This window comes from Solanum verrucosum, unplaced genomic scaffold, assembly GCF_900185275.1.
Source record: "Solanum verrucosum unplaced genomic scaffold, falcon-dt-bn FXZP01000196.1, whole genome shotgun sequence".
In the NCBI taxonomy this organism is placed as follows: domain Eukaryota; kingdom Viridiplantae; phylum Streptophyta; class Magnoliopsida; order Solanales; family Solanaceae; genus Solanum; species Solanum verrucosum.
The window spans coordinates 1,132,969-1,153,196 of record NW_026020420.1 but is presented as its reverse complement, the minus strand read 5'-3'; the positions used below and the strand labels follow the sequence as shown (position 1 = coordinate 1,153,196).

The 20,228-nt window shown below is 31.7% G+C and overlaps 3 protein-coding genes and 1 non-coding gene across 4 annotated transcripts; 1 reads left to right on the top strand and 3 right to left on the bottom strand.

The window, feature by feature from the left end:
- Positions 1-213: 213 nt before the first annotated feature.
- LOC125806916 (E3 ubiquitin-protein ligase SINAT2-like) lies at positions 214-2,178 on the bottom strand. The gene is made up of 3 exons (XM_049486671.1): positions 1,871-2,178; positions 734-1,120; positions 214-543 (listed from the first exon to the last, which is right to left on the bottom strand). The coding sequence occupies exons 1-3, from the start codon at positions 2,069-2,071 to the stop codon at positions 214-216; spliced, it is 918 nt and encodes a 305-aa protein (XP_049342628.1). The 5' UTR covers positions 2,072-2,178.
- Positions 2,179-4,881: 2,703 nt separating this feature from the next.
- Positions 4,882-8,213, bottom strand: LOC125806988 (DNA-3-methyladenine glycosylase). Its single transcript, XM_049486740.1, has 6 exons — positions 7,828-8,213; positions 7,318-7,389; positions 6,611-6,734; positions 5,795-5,865; positions 5,182-5,239; positions 4,882-5,102 (listed from the first exon to the last, which is right to left on the bottom strand). The coding sequence occupies exons 1-6, from the start codon at positions 8,203-8,205 to the stop codon at positions 4,939-4,941; spliced, it is 867 nt and encodes a 288-aa protein (XP_049342697.1). The 5' UTR covers positions 8,206-8,213; the 3' UTR covers positions 4,882-4,938.
- A 670-nt stretch (positions 8,214-8,883) lies between these two features.
- TRNAS-GCU (transfer RNA serine (anticodon GCU)) lies at positions 8,884-8,965 on the bottom strand. Its single transcript has one exon. It is a non-coding gene; the product is annotated as a tRNA-Ser (tRNA).
- Positions 8,966-13,010: 4,045 nt separating this feature from the next.
- On the top strand, positions 13,011-15,714 carry LOC125806993 (protein trichome birefringence-like). Its single transcript, XM_049486744.1, has 5 exons — positions 13,011-13,897; positions 14,268-14,460; positions 14,543-14,736; positions 14,829-14,987; positions 15,181-15,714. Exons 1-5 carry the CDS (start codon positions 13,011-13,013, stop codon positions 15,530-15,532), a joined length of 1,785 nt encoding a protein of 594 aa, XP_049342701.1. The 3' UTR covers positions 15,533-15,714.
- The last annotated feature ends 4,514 nt before the right edge of the window (positions 15,715-20,228 follow it).

Genomic DNA, 20,228 nt, shown 5'->3' with positions numbered 1-20,228 from the left:
AGAAATGAAAGGTTAGAATGACATATTTTTTCAAATGAATAAATCAAAACTTTATTTCATTCAAATTAGTACTAGTATCTTTTACATCATTCAAATTGGAGTACTATGACTTCCAACTTACATGTTTTGGTTTGTGTTTGGTACGGGGAAAAACGCTTTCCCCCATACCAAACACAGCCGCTCTCTTCTGAAGAGTCGACACTATACAATTGCCTAACTAGTCGAATGCTCCTTCCATATACGACCTATGACCTTCAAGGTAAGCTCTTCTCCATTCCCACCTGAGAAGAAAAATGCTAAGGTTCTCGGAATAATAAGTCCATCTTGACAATCGCGGATTTTTCTATGACTGTCTCTTATACTCCTAGGAACACCTTGCCATGTTAACTTACGGCCAAAACCACCAACTTCTAGACTATAGTTGAACATTTTGGCCTCGTTGTCCTCTCCCATGAATCGTAGAAATGCTATGTATACCGGTGTCATACCTAGTGAAAACGCCTCAAAATGTAAGACGAATTGCCTTCCAAAACAGTCGAAAACCTGCATTTGAGTGTGCAATCAAGGAACCATAACATAAGAGATGTGAATCCGTCTATCCAACAAAAAATGGACTCAAAAAAGTTCATTTTCGAATACTTCCTTATTTAGGCAACAACTAAGAGATCAATTCGAGGAACATGGAGGACAGAAAATTTGGTAAAACAAAAGAAAATACTCTGTTTGAACTTACTGTTAGCATCCATATTGCATTGTCAACTTGTTGTGCATTTGATTTAACATATCGATGATTGAACGTGCATCCTGTATGCATATCAACTTTGTGATCCTCCTTGAGATGCAACATGAGTGTTGGAATGTCCCCTTTTATCGAGCATTCTGATCCCGCGTAAGGACAGTGGTAAGGCCTAAATTTGCAATGTCTTTCGTGTTTGAGCTTTCGATGGTAAGGTAATATTTTGTGACAGCCAAGATTTTGATGTCTGCAGGGCAATTCCAGTGACTCTGCTACTTTCTCTAAGGCTAAACACCTTATGTTTCCAAGTTCAACTTGGCAAGTTGGACAGCAATTTTGTGCTTCAATTTTGCAGTTTGTGCATAGTGTATGACCATTTGGACACTACAAAGATTGTGTATATAATGAATATGAGATGAAAAGAATGAAATTTTTCTATCTACCAAAGTATTGGTTACTCGATTTATGTGCTAGTGGTTAGTATTTGGTGGAATAGTCGAGGTGTACACAATAACGTGATCCACAAACTGACATGAGACACTCAACCTTTATTTAGGAATAGAGATGGAAAACATAGCATGTCACAGCGAGATGAGGTTTTGGAACCTGAAAGTGAGAGGGGCGCCTCGCGAGCTGGGCTTTTAGTGATGAGGCCTTTTAATTTCGGATCACAAAATCCTACAACTGATGAGAAGGTCCTATGGAGTAAAGGGTAGTGTATATGTTGTCCCTACCTTCCAAAGGTACCTAAACTACGGGCCAACACAACAGAGAGACGGCCCAGCCCGAACACCACCACCACCATTAAGAAAATAACACTATATATAAATAATTTATGTCAGTTATGTTGTTCAGACTTTCCAAATTATAAAAAAAAATGTTGTCACACCTATGTCTGATCCTTTAAAAGACAATATTTTCGAAATGTACAAGCAACATAGTTAACCAGTTACATCATATGTAAACTAACAACAACAATAAGATTCTTCTCATCTGTCCTATCCTTGGTGGACAGAGTTATTTGGTACCTATTGCTGATAGGAGGTGACAAGTATCCCATGAAATTAGACGAGGTGTTGCATGAAAGCTGGTCTAAACACCACAATCATAAAAATAAATAAGAGTTGTATTTACCTGGTAAAATGGAGGATACATGGACCTTTTACAAATTGGACACTCAAGCAACTCATGGATTGAACACTTTTGAAACTTTTCACCAATACATGTAATACTTTTCTCAAGCTCATCATGTGTCTTTGTTGTATCAAATCTTGAAATTTTTTGCCATGATTCTACAAGTTCTTTGCAACTACTAACACCACCACCAGGAGCCATATTTTGTAAAAAAAAAACTTAGATGATATTACTTAAATTTAACACTTAGAGTTAAATAACCAAAGATTAAACTCTTATAAGTCTATGGTCTTTGTAGAAAACACTTGAAAGACTAGAAAATCAAAAAGAGGAAACAACGTTAATATTACGCTAAGAAAAACCATATATACTTGTGGAAGTCCAGATGCTCATTTTGACCGAGTATATCGTTGGAAAAAGACTATTTTTATATAATAATAGTAACAACTACGCGTCAGTCCCAACTCACGAGCAAACCAGAATCGGCTATACCAATGTTCTAAAACAAAGTTTAGATATATAGACGTTGAATCATTTAGACTTCTTCATGGGGTTATTTCTTTTTATTTTGACTCTCTTTGCTACTGATGAGTTACATGAATCCTTACTGATTATGTTAGTACTCCATATAAATTCATCTCAAATTAATATTATAGAAAAGATAAAATAAAATAAAAAATATTAGAAGTTCGTTATATTTTTTCCTGACATATAAATCTCGAAAAGTCTAAATAACACCTACAAAAAGTGCCAACTTGACTAATAACACAAGGGGGAAATGAAAATTATAACTCCATCACTAATCAACTATATAAAATCTTTACTGATCATGTTACTCTACATAAATTCATTTAAGGTTAAACAAGTTTTTTTTATGTATATATACGATATGTTTGAATCCTCTTGACATGATATTCATATTTACATTTTTATATTTTGACATTCACATTGAAAATTCTGATTTCTCTATAAGTAAATAATAAATATCGCCTATATAAATCTTTTTATTTCCTTACCCATGAAAAAGACAAAATCAGAAAAAAGAAAAAAAATACCATTAATTATTGTGTGGGGACTTGGTCTGCAATTATTTATATTCCCTCTTGTATTTTTCCTATTTGGGTAGATGAGGTAGGTACAACTTTGAACTAATTTAAACCAAATAGATTCTTTTAACAACAATCCAATGGAAATTAAATTAGAAAATAAAAATAAAAACATAAAGTTTTACTTTTCAACATATTTGTTATTATCTCAAATAAATAACAAACGACCAAACACAAAAATTTAGATGCATTCATCTGTATATGTTTAATACATCCATTTGGCAAAAAATATTTTAAGAAGACAAAGACTTGAACCAACGCTCACAAGGTTAAATTAATATTATATCGTAAGCAATAGGGAAGTCAGAAATTATGTAAAGAGCCTTTAAGATGTTATAATATATCATATATATGTATAAAAAAATAATTCAGTCTTTTTATTATCTGTTATAATTTTTTAAAAATCACATATATATTATGGCGATAGTTGAGGTTTTATAATATGTATGTGTTAAAAAGATATTATATACACGTGAATACACTTATTATGTGCACGGACATAATATATTTCATTGTTGTTACACACCCCAATACGTTCCATTCTACTACAAGAATATTATATACACGCAGATATACTTATTATGTGCACGAAGACAGTGTATTTTACTATTAATATGCATACAAATACAATGTATTCCGCTATATTTTGAAACCAAAATGCTGCTACGTTTCAATTTTCCCAAACTATAATAGAAATGAAATTGTCATATAAAGACATAGTATATTACCAACATGAGTTATTGTGCAGTGATGAGACTGTTCCACCCTTTATCAGAGATTTCGAGTTCGAGCCCTGAAAATGAAGAAAATCTTGCTGGGAGTGTCACCTCTAAATGAAGTCTGCAGTGTGCAACCTGAATTTAGTTGAGACTCCAATACACGAAAGACAGTATATTCACACAGACAATTTAATGAATTGATAGCCCAACCAGCAATCATCAGGACCACCCTTTTATGTTTTTCCTTAATTTAATATTTTCAGTACTTTTAAATGAAATCAATGAAAAGGACAACAATAAAAACAATGTTTTCAGTTTTATTTTGTCATCAAAAGCATCTTTCTTGGCTTTTTGCAACCAACTAATTTTTTTCATGTGAATTCAAAATAGGTTTTGCAGAAAACTCACAAACAACCAAAATCCTATCCTAACAACCTAAATATTCTGAGAGCAGCATACCTCCTTTCGTAACGGTGGTGTTCAGACCAGTTTGCATGTATATGACTCCATAAATACGAGAACTAATTGATAAAGCTGAAATAACGTCTATTGGTCGCCACTTTTCAATCATGTTTTCAAAAAATAATCATGGCATATCTTTAGAAGTAAATCTTAGTATCCTAGATTTTGTACGCTTGACATGAAAAGTAGAGGCAAGTGGAATTAAATGTCAAGCCTCAACCAAAAAAGGGGGACAACCACGAGTAACCAAATATGAACTAGTATCATAGGCACTTTGACAATGAAAAAGGCGAAAGAAGCAATCCGTAAAAAGATTTGGTACCACTCACTAAATTCTGTGGTTAAAAATTAAAACTCCATAACCACAACTACTTTGCAATTGCATGGAGCCATGGACTAAAAGGTGGTTGTTTGTGAATTTTTACATAATTTGCATACAAACATTAAATAAAATGAAAGATGAATAAATATCTTGCGAGTAAAGATGAGTGTACACACCACCCTCCTCAGACCCCACTTATAGGGTTACACGGAGTATGTTGTTATTGTTGTAATTAGTAAAGATAATCCAACAGAACGAGGCATATTTATAAGCCACATAACCAAGAACATGATTGAGTTATATGGTAAATCAACCCAAATATACACAAAAAGGGGGTAAATTGAAAGGAGGGGAGTAAAATCCTGGTACACTTATGGACAACAACTTGATTATTTCTCACTCCCCCCCTCCCCCCTCCTGGTGGGGGGAGGGGACGGATTCATGGCGCCAATTGGTGAGCTAAAGAGGTCTGAGAGTCTTTTTTGGGGCACTGATCCATGAAGAACCGGCGATTGCAAATCTCCACAATGCATTAACATGTTCTGGCAAAGCATACTCTATACCAACTCTTGGACCAACAAGTATATGTTCTGGTTCTGGCCCATCTAAGAGTTCTAAACCGCCTGTCATATGCATAAGAGAACGCGGGAGATTCATATAATAGTTGCTAAAAGTTGTAAGATGGAACAACAGAATGCTTACCGACTGTGAATAGAGCGTGGCTAGACCATTCTGTTGATAGTCCTAATGCTTGACCAACCTACACAGAGACACAAAGTAACACTATCATGTAAAAGCAACGTTGCGATAACTTGTTACAATTATCTTAAATAAAAAAGTCGCGATTAATGCATCTCATCTCTTTAGGGAAATGAAACATATTCAACTGATCATCGTAACTATTTTGAGGTGATATGATGGACAGTTATTTCAACCAACAGAAAATCAGAACAATGTGGAAGGTTATTCATACTTAAAAAAGTTCTAGCTCGGAAACCACAAATGTTCATGATAGAAAGACCAGTTTGTGCGCATCTCAATTAGTTCCAGAACGTATCTGTTACCTTAGACCAAAACAAGAACCCGTTAACCACCAAGGTTTCGATGGATGGGATGAAATCACCAGTGTCTTTACATGTGCTGAAATTTAATACGGTTCTAGCTAAATTCTCTAAGACAAAGCTAAATTCTTTTCACATGGGATCTAAATCAAGTAAAGCAAAGAAACTTTTGGTTATCTTTAAGAAAGGTTTGATCAATACAATGAAGTTAAACAAGCAACTTAGTCCTCTACCCAACAAAGGTCATGACGTACCTTTCCAGGACCTGCAAGAAGAACAGGTTTCTCAGTTTTTAAACCCCGACGCTGCTGAATAGTACCCAGACCTGCAGAGTTTACTTTATAATTATTGAAAGAGAGCTTTAAAATAGCATTCGAGCTTTGTTTGTTAGAGATAATATACTAGTCCAACAATGCAGGACTTGAGAGGAAAGATCATCATCTATTTCCTGAGAAGGGGAAAAAAGATCATCGTAAGTAGGGTAGTGTGTGTCAATGCTAATGTGTTCTATATAACTTGTTTGCCATTTAGCATGCAAGCATTTGTTTTTTTTGGTTTTTCTGTTCAATAAGGTTCATTTATCACGCAATAATGGGAACTCCAACGCATGAATCATAATTCTAAATTATTTACAAGTGATCATTTTAGAAGTACCAAGGTGTACTCGGGATATTAAAATAGTTATATTGGTGTAATTCTTCCCTGGCCAGACCTCTAACTATCTTGATATTGGTTGATGATATCAATTAAAACGGACAAATATTAGTAAATTTAGAAGAACCCGACAAGATATATAGCTGCTGCAGTAACTTTTCGATGGATGCATTTAACTACCCTATACTACCATCTAATTGTTTTCTGAGGTGCACACTAATGCCACAAATGTAAATTGGTCAAAATGGAAATGTTGCTTCAAAGAGTGAAAAGATCACTACGAGAAAGTGGGGTACTTCGGAAAGTGTGTGCATCGACTTGAAGTGGGACTAAAAAGATCAAATAGAACATATTAAACTGCAACGGAAAGTAAATTAGGAAATTTGAAAGGTAGGAGAGTTTGTAATTCAATTTACCGTAGATGGGAGCGCAGGAACGAATCAATACAGCAGCTCCAGCTTCTTCCTTGTCTGCTACAACATTAAGCATCATGTGGAGACCGTAGCAGAGGTAGACATATGCATGACCACCAGGACCAAACTATAGATCACAAATCATTAGAAAATCTAGAAGACACGCCCCGATACACCCATGCTAATCGATGTCATAGCATAATCTACTAAGAAATGAACAAATGTTCAGTTACAAAGAGCACCTTGAAATGTTTCATATGGTTCCAAAAAGGTAATACACCAGAAAGCCACCGACTATGCTCACCAAAGATTATGTCCAACTTAGGATCAATTTTGTACTTCAGATGTAGAGCTAAACAACTACATAAGATCGTAAATGTTTTCTTCACACAACCTAATCTATCAGATTGATATCATTACATCACACCAAATAACAATCAACTTTCTTCGTATAAGCGACTACAACCTACCTTACTCATCCAATACAACATGCCCCGTCAATTATCTTGCCTAAATTTCAGATTAGAAAATAAAGAAAGAAGGAAAAAAGTCGAACTTGAGTGAACTGCTCATCTAAAAGCTTAATCTTTTACAAAGGTAGCACATTTTTATTACTTATCCCTGCAACTAAAAACTTAACACACTTCTTCCCAGCATTCACCACTAATGTAAAGCAAATGACACAAAAATATCAGCTTTTAGAATCTTACAACAGGAGCAGTCCTAGCTGTTTTCCCAAATCGACCATGACAAGCTGAATCATTTGGCCTATAAGCTTCCACCTATCAAACAATTCATAACAAGAACAACAACCCCATTATTCAAAACAATGAAGCAGCATAAACACATTAAATCAAGAACACCAATAACATCAAAACCTCAAAACAATAAAGCAGCACAAACACATTTAATCAAGAACACCAATAACCTCAAAACCTCAGAACAATAAAGCAGCACAAACACATTAAACCAAGACCACCAATAACACTAATACCTCAGAACAATAAAGCAGCACAAACACATTAAATCAAGAACACCAATAACATCAAAACCTCAGAACAATGAAGCAGCACAAACACATTACACCAATAACATCAAAACCTCAGAACAATGAAGCAGCACAAACACATTAAATCAACAACACCAACAACATTAAAACCTCAGAACAATGAAGAAGCACAAACACACATTAAATCAAGAACACCAACAACATTAAAAACCTCAGTTATCTGAAGAACAACATCATCCCTCCTAAGAAACTTGCCAAGCAAACGTGGGGCAAGATCAAGAGCATCAATTTGGTAAAAATTTCGACTCAAGATTGGATTTTTATCCAAGAAAGCTATAAGGGTAGTGTTAATTTGAGGTATTGGGAGGTTTTCTTCAGATTCTGAGATGGGTTTTGAATATTCTTTTGATTTGTGCTTGTTTTTTAATCTTTTGGATGATGAAGCTTTGGTTTTGGTGGCAAATTTCTGAACAGTAATATTGTGATTTGAATCGTTTTTTAGCCGATGGGTTTTCTTCATTGGATTAATATTAGCATTGAAATGGCAGATTAGTGTGCAACTTTGACAAGAACCATAGCATAGGGTCATAAACTGAGTGGAAATTTTTTTTCAACTTGGGGTTTTACAAAGTTACAAAATACAAATTGTAGTAAACAAGAATTGTCTGTTGGCTTTAGAAAGGGACTTTCTGTTTGACTTGTAAATTTGTAATATAAAAATTGTACCTACAAATTACTAGTTAAAAGGAAAAAGAAGGATAAAAATAGACGATTCGAATCTCCCGTCATTAAGCCAGAGCTAGTTTTACAGCTATCGATTTGCACCCGCGGATCAATGAAAATCAATTAAATCTCGATTCAGCATAAGCAAGGGATGAGAGAGGCCTTACGAGGGCTAGGAAAGCAGAAGTGGGACAAGAATAAACCAGTACACAGAAAAAGGGTACCAAGCATTCTGGGCATTCCTCTTTTCTTTTCTTTTTTCTTCTAGGAAGTATAAATATCTCATAAAATTAATCGAGATAGCTTCAATTGAGTCGAAAAAGGCAAAAAAGAAAGGAGAAAAATAGACTATTAGAATCCCCTTCTTTTTTCTTCTACAAAGTATAAATATTTTATAAAATTAATTGAGAAAGCATTGACTTAATTGAGTCGAAAATCTTCTACAAAGTATAAATATTTCATAAAACTAATCGAGAAAGCTTATTTCATAAAACTAATTGAGAAAGCATCGACTTAATTGAGTCGAAAAATGCAAAAAAAATATCGTCGCCTGAGAGATTCGAACTCTCGCGGGGAAACCCCATGTACTTAGCAGGCACACGCCTTAACCACTCGGCCAAAGCGACACTTGTTGACTAAACCTCTCTTGCATATATACTTATATATACTATCAATCTCAATTTGTGTGACGCAATTTAGTTGAACCCGAAGTTTAAGAAATATGAAAAAGACATTTAGATATTTTTTTTAGAAGAATAGGCTTGATATATTTTTTAATAAACATTTCTCACTCTACTGAATCGAAAGACATGGACTCTATTAAAATCAATAAGTTTTAATCAAAGATTTCGAATTCAACTAACAGACATTTCTTTCATTTTCATACATGAAAGATTCGGTGAATCAATTTAATTAAATGTCACTTATCTAGATGTAGTGCTTCATGCTTGTCTCTCGAAGCAACTTCTTGAATATAGACTCATCTTTGCTAGAATACACTTTATCTTTTGAGACTTTTCAACGCGAATTAAAATTTAATCATACATCACGGACAGATAAATAAATAAATAAATAAATAAAAGTTGAAAAGCAGGTGTCATTCCCATAGTTATCTAATCCATTACCTCAATATAATATTATTGTGAGTGCTCTTCCCATTACACACATGGTATAAGTGGTTTAGTTCATGCCTAGGTTGAAACCTCTAAAACGACATGCATGCGTATGTTTCTTTATTTACAATTTTTTAATTTTCATCTCGTGTTCAATATTTATATTGAAATCTCGATCAATTAAATTTATGTACGCATTGAAGAGTCTCATGTTAAGGTAAAGTCTTTCTTAACAGAAGCGACTCTATATTTAAGAGGAGGATAACAATTTCTCTATTTTTATAAAGATAGATATAACATTTGTGCATATCTTATCTTTATCGGATTCTAATTGAGAGAAAACGCAATAAATTGTTGTTATTATTATTTTTGGATAAAATATGATAGATCTGAATTTCTCTTGAGTCATTTTCTTTTATTGTATTTCTAGAAATCCAATTAATTTTTGTTAATTAGTTGATGGAGGAAAATTAGGTGTATTAAAGAAAGACTTGTCCTTAGATCCTTCTTTTGTCATTTTTATCAATTAAATAATGGTGGGGTATTTTCAATATCAATTTTTTTTCCTAATATGAAAATTTTCTGATCATATGGTTTTAATTGATATTGAGTGCTATTTCAGAATTTTAATTACGTGTAAGTTTTTATTAACAAAAATTGTTTTATTAGGCTACTAATAATGTCATGACAATCACAATCCTATATTGTTATAGATGATATGCTAGCTAGGCACTTTATTATTATAAGGTAAGAAAGGGATTTAATTTGACACAATAATAGATTCATAAGGAGGGGGTTTAATTAGCCATAATGATACATTTATAAGAAATTTGATTTGACATAATGTTTGTACCATATCACTTAATTATGATTAATTGATAATTACAATTTATAAGCAATAGAGACAGTCTTGTATTATTGATTTTACATGAATGGTAGGTTCAAGAGTCAGAGTTGAATCTATCGAGCAAGCATAAATTCAATAGCTTTTGTTCAGATATATCATATTATAATTAAGAAAATTACTTTTAAAAATAAATCTCATTGAAACCGTATATATATGATTAATTCTTCAAAATCATATCACATTTCGAATATGATAAAATAAGATGAATTGAGATGCGATTTTATGAAATATATTTATTTGGAATATATTAATTGTTTCTTTATATTTCGGCTAGCGAAAAGAAACAAAAGAAAAATCTTGCTATTTCTTCAATAATTTCTGTGATTTAGCAAAAGTCGAAGTATTATTTTTTCACATATATTAGTAGTATAGTTTTGGCACCGACAAATATGCCAAAATAAAAACCTATACAATTTGCACCAAACATTCAGTCCACTAAAAAAAATAATTATGTGGCATTTAAAGTTTGTGACCCTGGAACAGATCATACAAGGAGAATATTTATGACAATACAATCAAACTTATTTTTTATATTTATATATATTGAAATGATTTTTGATGATTAGATTTATCGATAAGTGACGTCTGGAGAGGATAGTTAATACATATTTTACTCTTATTTTGTAGAGTTAGAGATGTTATTTTTGATAACTTCTGGATTCAAGTAAAAGATCTTAAAGCAGTTTGGAAAATTAAAAAAAATAAATTTTGATGAGAGGATTGTCCATGTCCATATTTTTTTTTCATCTGGTGTGGACTCTTCAACAACAAAAATGAAAATGAAAGCAATAATAACAATAAAACAATACAATAAATTAGTGTAATAATCAAAGCATGAAAAAAGGAGAATAAAATATTCTTTGATTGAGATTTAGTACGTTAAATAAGAATTGTTTTACCAATATGGATTGTGGTGTAGTAATGGAATTGCTTCATCCTTAACCAGAGATTTCGAGTTTGAGCTCTGAGTATGAAGAAAATCTTGTTAGAAGCATTACCCTCGAATGGGCTCTACAATGCTTGATTTGAATTTAATTGGAACTCTAGTGTGAGATTTAGACATCGAATGAAAAAAAAAAAAAGTGTTCAATTTGTTCCTTTTGTGAAATAATATATTGTTTGAAGTGTAGTTGAAAAGTGAAAGGTCAATCTTTTTCAATTTGTACGGACATATAGCACCTTAAGATTCACTCTACTTTTTCAAAATGTTTGTAATTTTATAATTTTGATTATATTAGGAGTTTCAAGCTTTATGTAGTGGAATGATAAGTATATTTTTTAAATTACTAATAATTTTGAGTTTGAAATTTGAGAATATATCACTATAATAAGGAACATATTTATTTAATTTTCCAACACAAATCTACATAATCAAATTGTGATGCAAATATTGGAAAAAAATAAACTTTAAAATTGATTATAATAACATAATTATTATATCAAATAGCTAAATATTATTTCTTTCTTTCACAAGTTCATTGCCTAGTCCAAAGGGTTATTCATGGATTGCGAAAGATATATTCGAATTCCCTCAATAAAAAAATATTACTATTATATACTATAAGGTATTGTATAATGCCAAATTAAGTAAAGCCAGAGCCGCACCCAACATATACACGTGTAAGCATTCTGTGATTTATTATTTTTTAATTAATTAATTAATTAATGCTAATCTTCGTGTATTAGTTTTTAATTTTTAGTGATTTGGAGTTGTCTCGCCGGTATTATCTCTGATGGCAGCCGGCGGCACCGGCAGTGGCATTCTTGATATTAATCTCAAAACAAGTGGCATTTTACTCAAACTGTAAACACAACATTCACATAGTTTATAACTTTCACTTTTCCCAACACGAAGCTTATGTGAAATTAAAATTAAAAAACATTCCTCAATTTGATTAATATTTCACAATTAATCTAAAGATTCATTTTCATTAATTATTTTCTCTTTTCTTGTATGGATACATTTTAGGTAAAAGCTTTTCCTTCTTTACTCTCTCATATGCATAAAAATACTATCCTCGTCATCACAATTTATATGATATATACTTAAAATATGAACCAAATCATATAAACAATAACAGAAAAAATATAATTTTTAATAATAAACTTTTTGTTTAACGTTTTAAATATGATAATGTATTACTAATATTATTATTATTTTGCTTTTTATATATGACATTTATTTCAAAATTGGCCTAATTAGAATTCTTGGCTAATCAAATTCCATTAAAGGAAAGAAAAACAATCAACCTCTTTTTCAAATAAATCAAATTTTAAAAAAGATCTTCAACCTATTTTATTCTAATAATAAAATCTCTTCAAAAACAACTCAAATTTGAAAAGAAAAAAAAAAAGACTCTTTAACCCTTTTAATTCTGATAACTCGAGGTCTCAAACCCAAAATTTTGTTAAATGAGATAAGTATTAATTAAGTTAAGATAATAAATAAATAATAAAAATTTCAAACTCTTTAAATTTAATTATGGTTTTTCCGTTACTCACTTGTGTTATAACTCTTCTAAATTTGTTTCACATTATAACACACACATTAAAAAGAGTCCAAAATCTCTCTCACTTTTTTCCTTTTTTGATTTTACATATAAAAATAAAAGTTTGTTTTGTTTCTTGATAGAGTTTTAGAGCAGAACAACAATGGCAGAAACAGCAAAATATGCAGCTATTAATGGTGGAACTCTGTTTACAGACATGAAAACTCAGTTGTCTCTTCCCAAAACTAAAAGAACTGTGGCTTGTGCATATGGGTTTGTGTTTATTTTCATTGTTGTTACTACTTTCTTGGCGTTTAGTCCTTCACCAAACTCTTCTTCACCATGGTTTACTAACATTTTTTCTTTAAGTAAAGAAGATGTTGGTACTTCTTATAGATCTCAGTTTTCTTCTGTTTTCTCTAATCTTTTTCCAAGAAGTTCAAAAAACAATTTTGAGCAACCCCATTTGGATAAAAAGGGACTAATTGTTGAAAAGAGTGAAAATTATACTCAGAATGATGATAAAGGTGGAGTCTTGGAAAACCCCTTTAATTCTTCTTCTGTGTTGAGTGATAAAGAATCATCAGTTGTGAAGAATGAGACTTTAAGTGAAGTTTTTGATGATAAAGTTGGAATCTTGATGGGAAATCAGACTTTTGATGATAAAGTTGGAATCTTTAAGGCAAATCAGAGCTCAATTGAGGGTTCTAAGTCTGCTGCTGCTGTGAATCAGACTGAAAGTAGAGATTTTGATGATAAAGTTGGAATCTTTAAGGCAAATCAGAGCACAATTGAGAAAAAATCAGCACCAAAGTTCTCTTCTAAGGGAAAAAGTGCAAATGTGGAAACGAAAAGAGATGTTGATTTGGTCAAGTCTTTGTTGAATTGTGATTTCTTTGATGGGAATTGGGTGAAAGATGAATCTTACCCTTTGTATAAACCTGGTTCTTGTTCACTTATTGATGAGCAATTCAATTGTTTTCTCAATGATAGACCTGATAGTGGTTACTTGAAGATGAAATGGAAACCCAATGCATGTAGCCTTCCTAGGTATGGGCTCTTTAATGTTTCTTGTTTTTACCATTTCTAGGTAGTGTAGCTTTAATTGTCTGACTCCAACTTTGAATATGCACATCTAAACAGCTTAACTCGTCTCCACTATGTCAGTTGAACACTCTAAATTACAAAATGAAAAATTTATGTGTCACGTCAGTGTTAGGTGTCCATGAGACACAATGGGAACGAGCTGGAGTATTTAGTTGCAAGGTTCGAGTGCTTACTTGCCAGCTGAGGCAAATTTTGGAGTGTCCCTTACTTTTGATCAATTATGTAATGTATATGTTATGTATATTCAGATTGATTTAGGGAATTAATAATCTTTGAATTGTTCTAATGGTTGAATTTTGGAACTTATTATCAGATTGAATGCTACTCATATGCTGGAATTGTTAAGAGGAAAGCGTCTCGTTTTCGTTGGCGATTCTTTGAATAGGAATATGTGGGAATCCCTTATTTGTATACTTAAAAACTCTGTAAAAAATCAGAAAAAGGTTTATGAAGAATCTGGAAGACACCATTTCAGGACAGAAGCTTTCTATTCGTTTATATTCGAAGTGAGTATCTGATGTAGCCGGATTCATTTCTAGTATTAGAATTCATCGTCGATGTGTTTGATCGTTTGTGTAAAATTTTCAGGAGTATAAATGCAGAGTGGAGTTCTTTGTGTCTCCATTCTTGGTTCAACAATGGGAAGTTGCTGATAAAAAAGGAGGGAAGAAAGAAACGCTTCGACTTGATTTGATCGGAGAGTCTGCTGATAAGTATAAAGACGCGGATATCTTAGTCTTCAACACTGGTCACTGGTGGACTCACGAGAAGACTTCGTTAGGGTAAAATTTGTTAATGTGTTTTTCGACATACATAATCGTGCATTTTTATGCTTAATTAACTTCTAACATTAAACAATGCTGAATTTTTTCAGGAAGGACTATTATCAAGAAGGAAATCATGTCCACAAAGAACTAAACGTTCTTGAGGCCTTTCGGAGAGCATTAACAACATGGGGTAGATGGATCGATGCTCATATCAATCCCAAGAAGACGTTTGTTCTCTTCAGAGGTTATTCTGCTTCTCATTTCAGGTAATAACGCGAAATTCAAAACCAAATCACATTAACTTGTCGAATAGCTCTAGCTCTAGCTCTTTACCGTGTAGTTTATGACAAAGACTAGTTTATTATTGTTATTACTTTGCGACCAATTGATTAAATCGTAAACTACTATGGTAGCATTGTTTTCATCACCATGTAGATTAAATTTTATGTACTTCCACAGTGGCGGGCAATGGAATTCTGGCGGGGCGTGTGACAGTGAAACAGAACCAATAAAGAACGACACATATTTGACCCCGTATCCATCCAAGATGAAGGTACTAGAAGACGTCTTCAAAGGGATGAAAACTCGAGTCTCGTATCTCAACATCACAAGAATGACGGACTATAGAAAAGACGGTCATCCATCGATATATAGGAAACCAAATTTGACACTCAAAGAGAGGAGATCACAATGGAGGTATCAAGATTGTAGCCATTGGTGCCTTCCCGGTGTACCCGATGCTTGGAATGAGCTCTTATATGCTGAACTTCTGGTAAGATTACACCAAAAACAACAAGAGAAAAAGTCATAGGTAAAAACAAACACTAATGTTGCGCAGACTCTTCAAAAATGTCGTCAGGTGCTTGTCTAATCCTCAAAAGTGGTGCGTTTTTTAAGGATCTGACACGCGTGCGGTGACATTTTTGGAGTGTACGTGCAACATAGGATGTACAAACACATATATATACAAGGTGTCCATGTACATTGAAATAATGAGTCAAGCCTATACAAAAAATGTGTTGGCTTTTCGTTGTTCTCGAAGTTACATTTCTATATAGAGGAAATTATTGTGGCCTATGGCTCCGTACACATCAACCTCTCCAGATTCGAGACTCGATTTTACTTGTGGGATTACACTGGCATATTATTGTTGTTGTAGTAAATTATAGTATGTGAGAGATTGAATTTCCCTTGAAAAGGAATTTTGTTGTTTAATTATAATTCTCTCATGCTATAAAGTATTTTTCAAGTATCAAGGGCTTGAAAAGTGTAAATTCTTCAATAATTTATTTTATTGGTTTTTTTGAATATTTTAAGGTATGATATTTTATTATTCTTATAGATCATGTTACGCATAATAATGTTTGTCGAAAATCGTGAGTTTATTTAAATATTATTGTATCTTGTCAAAAATATAGTATGTGTTCAAGCTTTTTAATTAAAGTGGTTTAAATTAATTAATTGATGTTGACTATGACACTAATTATCTTTTGATGAGAGCTTGCGTGTCGCGTTTATAGACATTTGAAACTAATTATTTACATCTCTAATCGTTTATTTTTACTTGTTCATTATTTAAAAATTTAATTCTTACTCCTTTTAAGTTTTAAGTTAACATATCAAAAATAATTTTTTTTCTTCATGTTTTAGCTTTAGTATTTTTTTTAGCACATTATTTGATATGGATATTGTGATATTTTTCATATCAATCCTTGTGTTTTCATGGACGTGTAAAATTTTAAGTGGATAAATAAAAGCAGACAGAAAAAATATTAGACTACTTTTATACTTTAATCCTTTTTGTTGTACTTCACATGGGGATGTTTAACTAATGTTTCTCTATGTTGTAAAATGTCGATGTTCAGCGTATTGTTGAATTATATCCGATGGCGGAGTTAAAATTTTTTGCTAAATAATTTAAAATATAAAGAAATAAATATTAAGTCACGTTATTTTTATCATCTATTATATATATAAAAAATATAATATATTGTAATTTTTTATCGAAAGGGCTTCAAATGAATCACTTAATCCTATATAGCTCCACCCCTAGTTAATTTTTGATCATTTAGTTTACATACTAGTTATGTGGTGATTATTATATGAATAGATTGATTTACAACTACCCGAAGAGAAAATACATAGAGTTCAACCTTAATTTATATCTGTTTTCTTAAGTAGACATTTAAAATTTGCAAGATCATAAAAAAAAAAAAAAAGGGCATGTTGTAGGACTATTATTATTGTAACGTCTTTTAGTCACGGGTGGTACTATATACTGACAATTGTGATTCAAAAGCACTTTGGAGCTTCTAATTCAAGTTTTGTACTATTATTATTACTCCTTTTATTCCAATTTACGTGACACATTTCATTTTTCGAGAGTTAAACAATTTAAGTTTAACTAGGAAATGTGCATGAAATCTTTAATTTTTTTGAAATGAAATTATCTATTTGTAAACTACGTAAAAGGTACTATAAATCACAATAATTGACAATCCAAAATATTTAAACAATATATGAAAAATTTACGGTCAAAGATAGACTTGTTTAAATCTCAAAATTCGAAATGTGTCACATAAATTGAGACAAGAAGAGTATTATTTTATGTAGTGTAGGGGGGAAAGTAATAAATTTTTCTTGAGGGAATTTTACACAAATCTCATAGTGTTAAGAGTTAATTACATTTTATCCCTATTCTTTTTCAAATTACAAAAAATCCTTAAATTTAGTGGAATCTGAATACATCGCATTCTGATTTCGAATACACCACTCAATGTCCTGATACATAACGTCTCCATTTCAGATACAAACTTTATTTAGGTTAAAATAGGAACAAAATCTAAATAAGGGCCTGAAAAGTGACATTTGCATAAATAAGCCCAATTATTGATGATAAACGGGCCTCAAAAATTAGTTCAATGGTGGATCTATACATTTTGGTTCAGAAAATTAACATTTTTGTACAAACATAATGGGCCTAAAAAACTAGCCCACTGGAGCCTTATGAATTATGATATAGGTATATATGTGGGATCTCACCGATAGGTCTCAATGATTCTTATCGTGTTGGTTCGGTTTATGACTAGCTAATAATAAATTGATAATAGTAAAACAATATAAACATGAGACAACTATTTCAAATAATCGTACTAGGAATCAACAAATTTCTCTGTACTATCATAAGATAAATGTATTTCAATCTTCTTTTATGTTTCAACATTATTTCGAAACTTTTGCATGTCTAATCGTATAACTACATAGATTCATCCACTTCACATGTCTAACATCCACAAGATCAATATACAATATAACTTTAAATAGAATGGCCATTCTTTCAAAAATAATCAAATGAGCAAGCCACTGTAAAATAGACAAATGTCATAGTAAAAAAAAATAAAAAAATGTAGCATACATCACATCACATATTCACAATTAGATAATTAAACTTAGAATATTAGATAATTAGACTTTTAGAGTGTTGGAATTGAACATAATTAAACTACACTAGTAACATTTTTTTTAACACCAGAATATGGTGCATTGAATGAGGTTATTTCTTTTTTAATAAGATATTTTGAGTTTAAGTCCCGAATATGAATTATTATTTTTTGGTAGGAAACAGTTTCCTCTGAATAAAGCCTTACACGACGCGAATTCAAATCTTAATTTAATACCAATATGAATATCACACACTTAAACTCAAAACATATTATTCTTTTTACACCGTCAATATATATATATATATATATATATATATATATATATATATATATATATGGAACTTAAATACTTCTAAATATATATGTGCTAGACAGGCAGACACAACATGCTTCTACTATGTATCATTTTCTTCTTTTTGTCTTTGGTGGGGGTAATTAATAAGTGTCTACAATTACATGATTTCAAAAAATAGCATAAGGTTGATGTCACATTTATGCTACAAAGCTATATCTTGTGAAGTAATAGTAAATACTACTGTAAGTTTGTTGTTATACGTACTGTACTCTTAAATTATCATTAATGGCTTAGAGGGAAAAAAACTCTCCATGTACCTCATAGAGTCATTATTAATTCTCCATACTATAACATTTATTTATTTCCCTTTCATGACTATAGTTTCCAACAAGAACTTTATTAAAAAAATCTTAACTTATATTCCCACAAGTTTTTTTCAATCTATTTAGTTACTTTTTGAACTATATTTGTTTTAAAGTACTCATGTTAGTTCTTTAACATTTTCTATAGTGTTGGGAGTACCGCTCGAATCAGAATTTTCACTAAGGAGGTTAAAAATATGATCAAAATTGTTTGCAATTTTGAGACTTTTCCAATATAGAATTATTCGTTATGTTGAATACCCCGAAAAGCTGAAACCTCTTATTTCGGTCCTTAGAAAAATTACAACTAGTCAGGAATTGCGTAAGAGAAGAGAATTTACGTAATTTCTTTTCTAAGAAAGAGATCATAAAGGAAGCAGACTCTTTTTAGCTATTTTTTTCTTTTATATGTGGTACCCCTAAGAGACCTTTTTCCTTTCCTTGCATTGTATTAAATTGAAATAAAAGCTAAATCACTTTCTTTTAAGAATGTATCTGGTTCCATCTTTCTTTCGTTAGTTAAGCCACCTTTTTCTAAAAAGGATTGGAGTCAAAGGCCGAGACTCAACCAGGAAAGGGGGACAACCATGTCAATCCAAGAACAGTAAAAGTATGCCCACTCTACCTGGGAATACTGCTGAAATCAGAATTTTCACTAAGAAGGTTAAAAATATGAAATAATAAACACATGAAGAAGCCGAAAATGGGTTAATATCTACTATATATACATAAAAATATAATCGATCTTACCCGACTCCTCCCCTGATTGGAAAACGTCAAACTCCTCTTTGGTCCAGATCTATTCTCAGGTTGAGTTCGGAAAACATATGAGAGATTTTCTTCACTAATCCAAACACTCTCACGAGGCACACAATAGGAATAAGACCAATGAAGAGACTTCACAATTTTGATTTGGTACTATATATAATTCTTTAATTTTTAAAGATGTAAGTTTAAAATTTTATAGGAGCAGTTATGCCTCATGTCTTCAGTCCCCTCCTAGATAGTTGATGTATAATTCTTTAATTTTTAAAGATGTAAGTTTAAAATTTTATAGGAGCAGTTATGCCTCATGTCTTCAGTCCCCTCCTAGATAGTTGATGTATATAACTTAAATTCTCGTTAAAATTTAAATTCTACAAATTGATAATATATAATTTTTTACACTACTATTTTGTTAAATTTATCTACAATAACATATAAACTCTTCACCTCACACAATTCAAACCTATTGAGGTTCAAAACAAGATGTAAAGTAAATATTCTTATCATCATATCTCATACACAATATAAGATAGAATAAATTTTTTTGTTGTATTATGTGTCTTTTTTTAAGTAATCACACAAATTACATTTAGCAAATTAAAAGTAAAGAATATGTCTCACACATCCAAACCATTAGCAATA

What these genes read in the sequence shown, in the direction of transcription:
- LOC125806993 (XM_049486744.1), top strand. Translation starts at nt 13,011, where the DNA reads ATGGCAGAAACAGCAAAATATGCAGCTATTAATGGTGGAACTCTGTTT. An exon ending in AATGCATGTAGCCTTCCTAG is followed by an intron (nt 13,898 to 14,267) that starts GTATGGGCTCTT and finishes ACTTATTATCAG; the next exon opens with ATTGAATGCTACTCATATGC. An exon ending in CACGAGAAGACTTCGTTAGG is followed by an intron (nt 14,737 to 14,828) that starts GTAAAATTTGTT and finishes GAATTTTTTCAG; the next exon opens with GAAGGACTATTATCAAGAAG.
- LOC125806988 (XM_049486740.1), bottom strand. Translation starts at nt 8,205, where the DNA reads ATGACCCTATGCTATGGTTCTTGTCAAAGTTGCACACTAATCTGCCAT. An exon ending in CAGCTAGGACTGCTCCTGTT is followed by an intron (nt 6,735 to 7,317) that starts GTAAGATTCTAA and finishes TGTGATCTATAG; the next exon opens with TTTGGTCCTGGTGGTCATGC. An exon ending in TTCTTGCAGGTCCTGGAAAG is followed by an intron (nt 5,240 to 5,794) that starts GTACGTCATGAC and finishes GTCTCTGTGTAG; the next exon opens with GTTGGTCAAGCATTAGGACT.
- LOC125806916 (XM_049486671.1), bottom strand. Translation starts at nt 2,071, where the DNA reads ATGGCTCCTGGTGGTGGTGTTAGTAGTTGCAAAGAACTTGTAGAATCA. An exon ending in TGTATCCTCCATTTTACCAG is followed by an intron (nt 1,121 to 1,870) that starts GTAAATACAACT and finishes CAATCTTTGTAG; the next exon opens with TGTCCAAATGGTCATACACT. An exon ending in ATGCAATATGGATGCTAACA is followed by an intron (nt 544 to 733) that starts GTAAGTTCAAAC and finishes ACTCAAATGCAG; the next exon opens with GTTTTCGACTGTTTTGGAAG.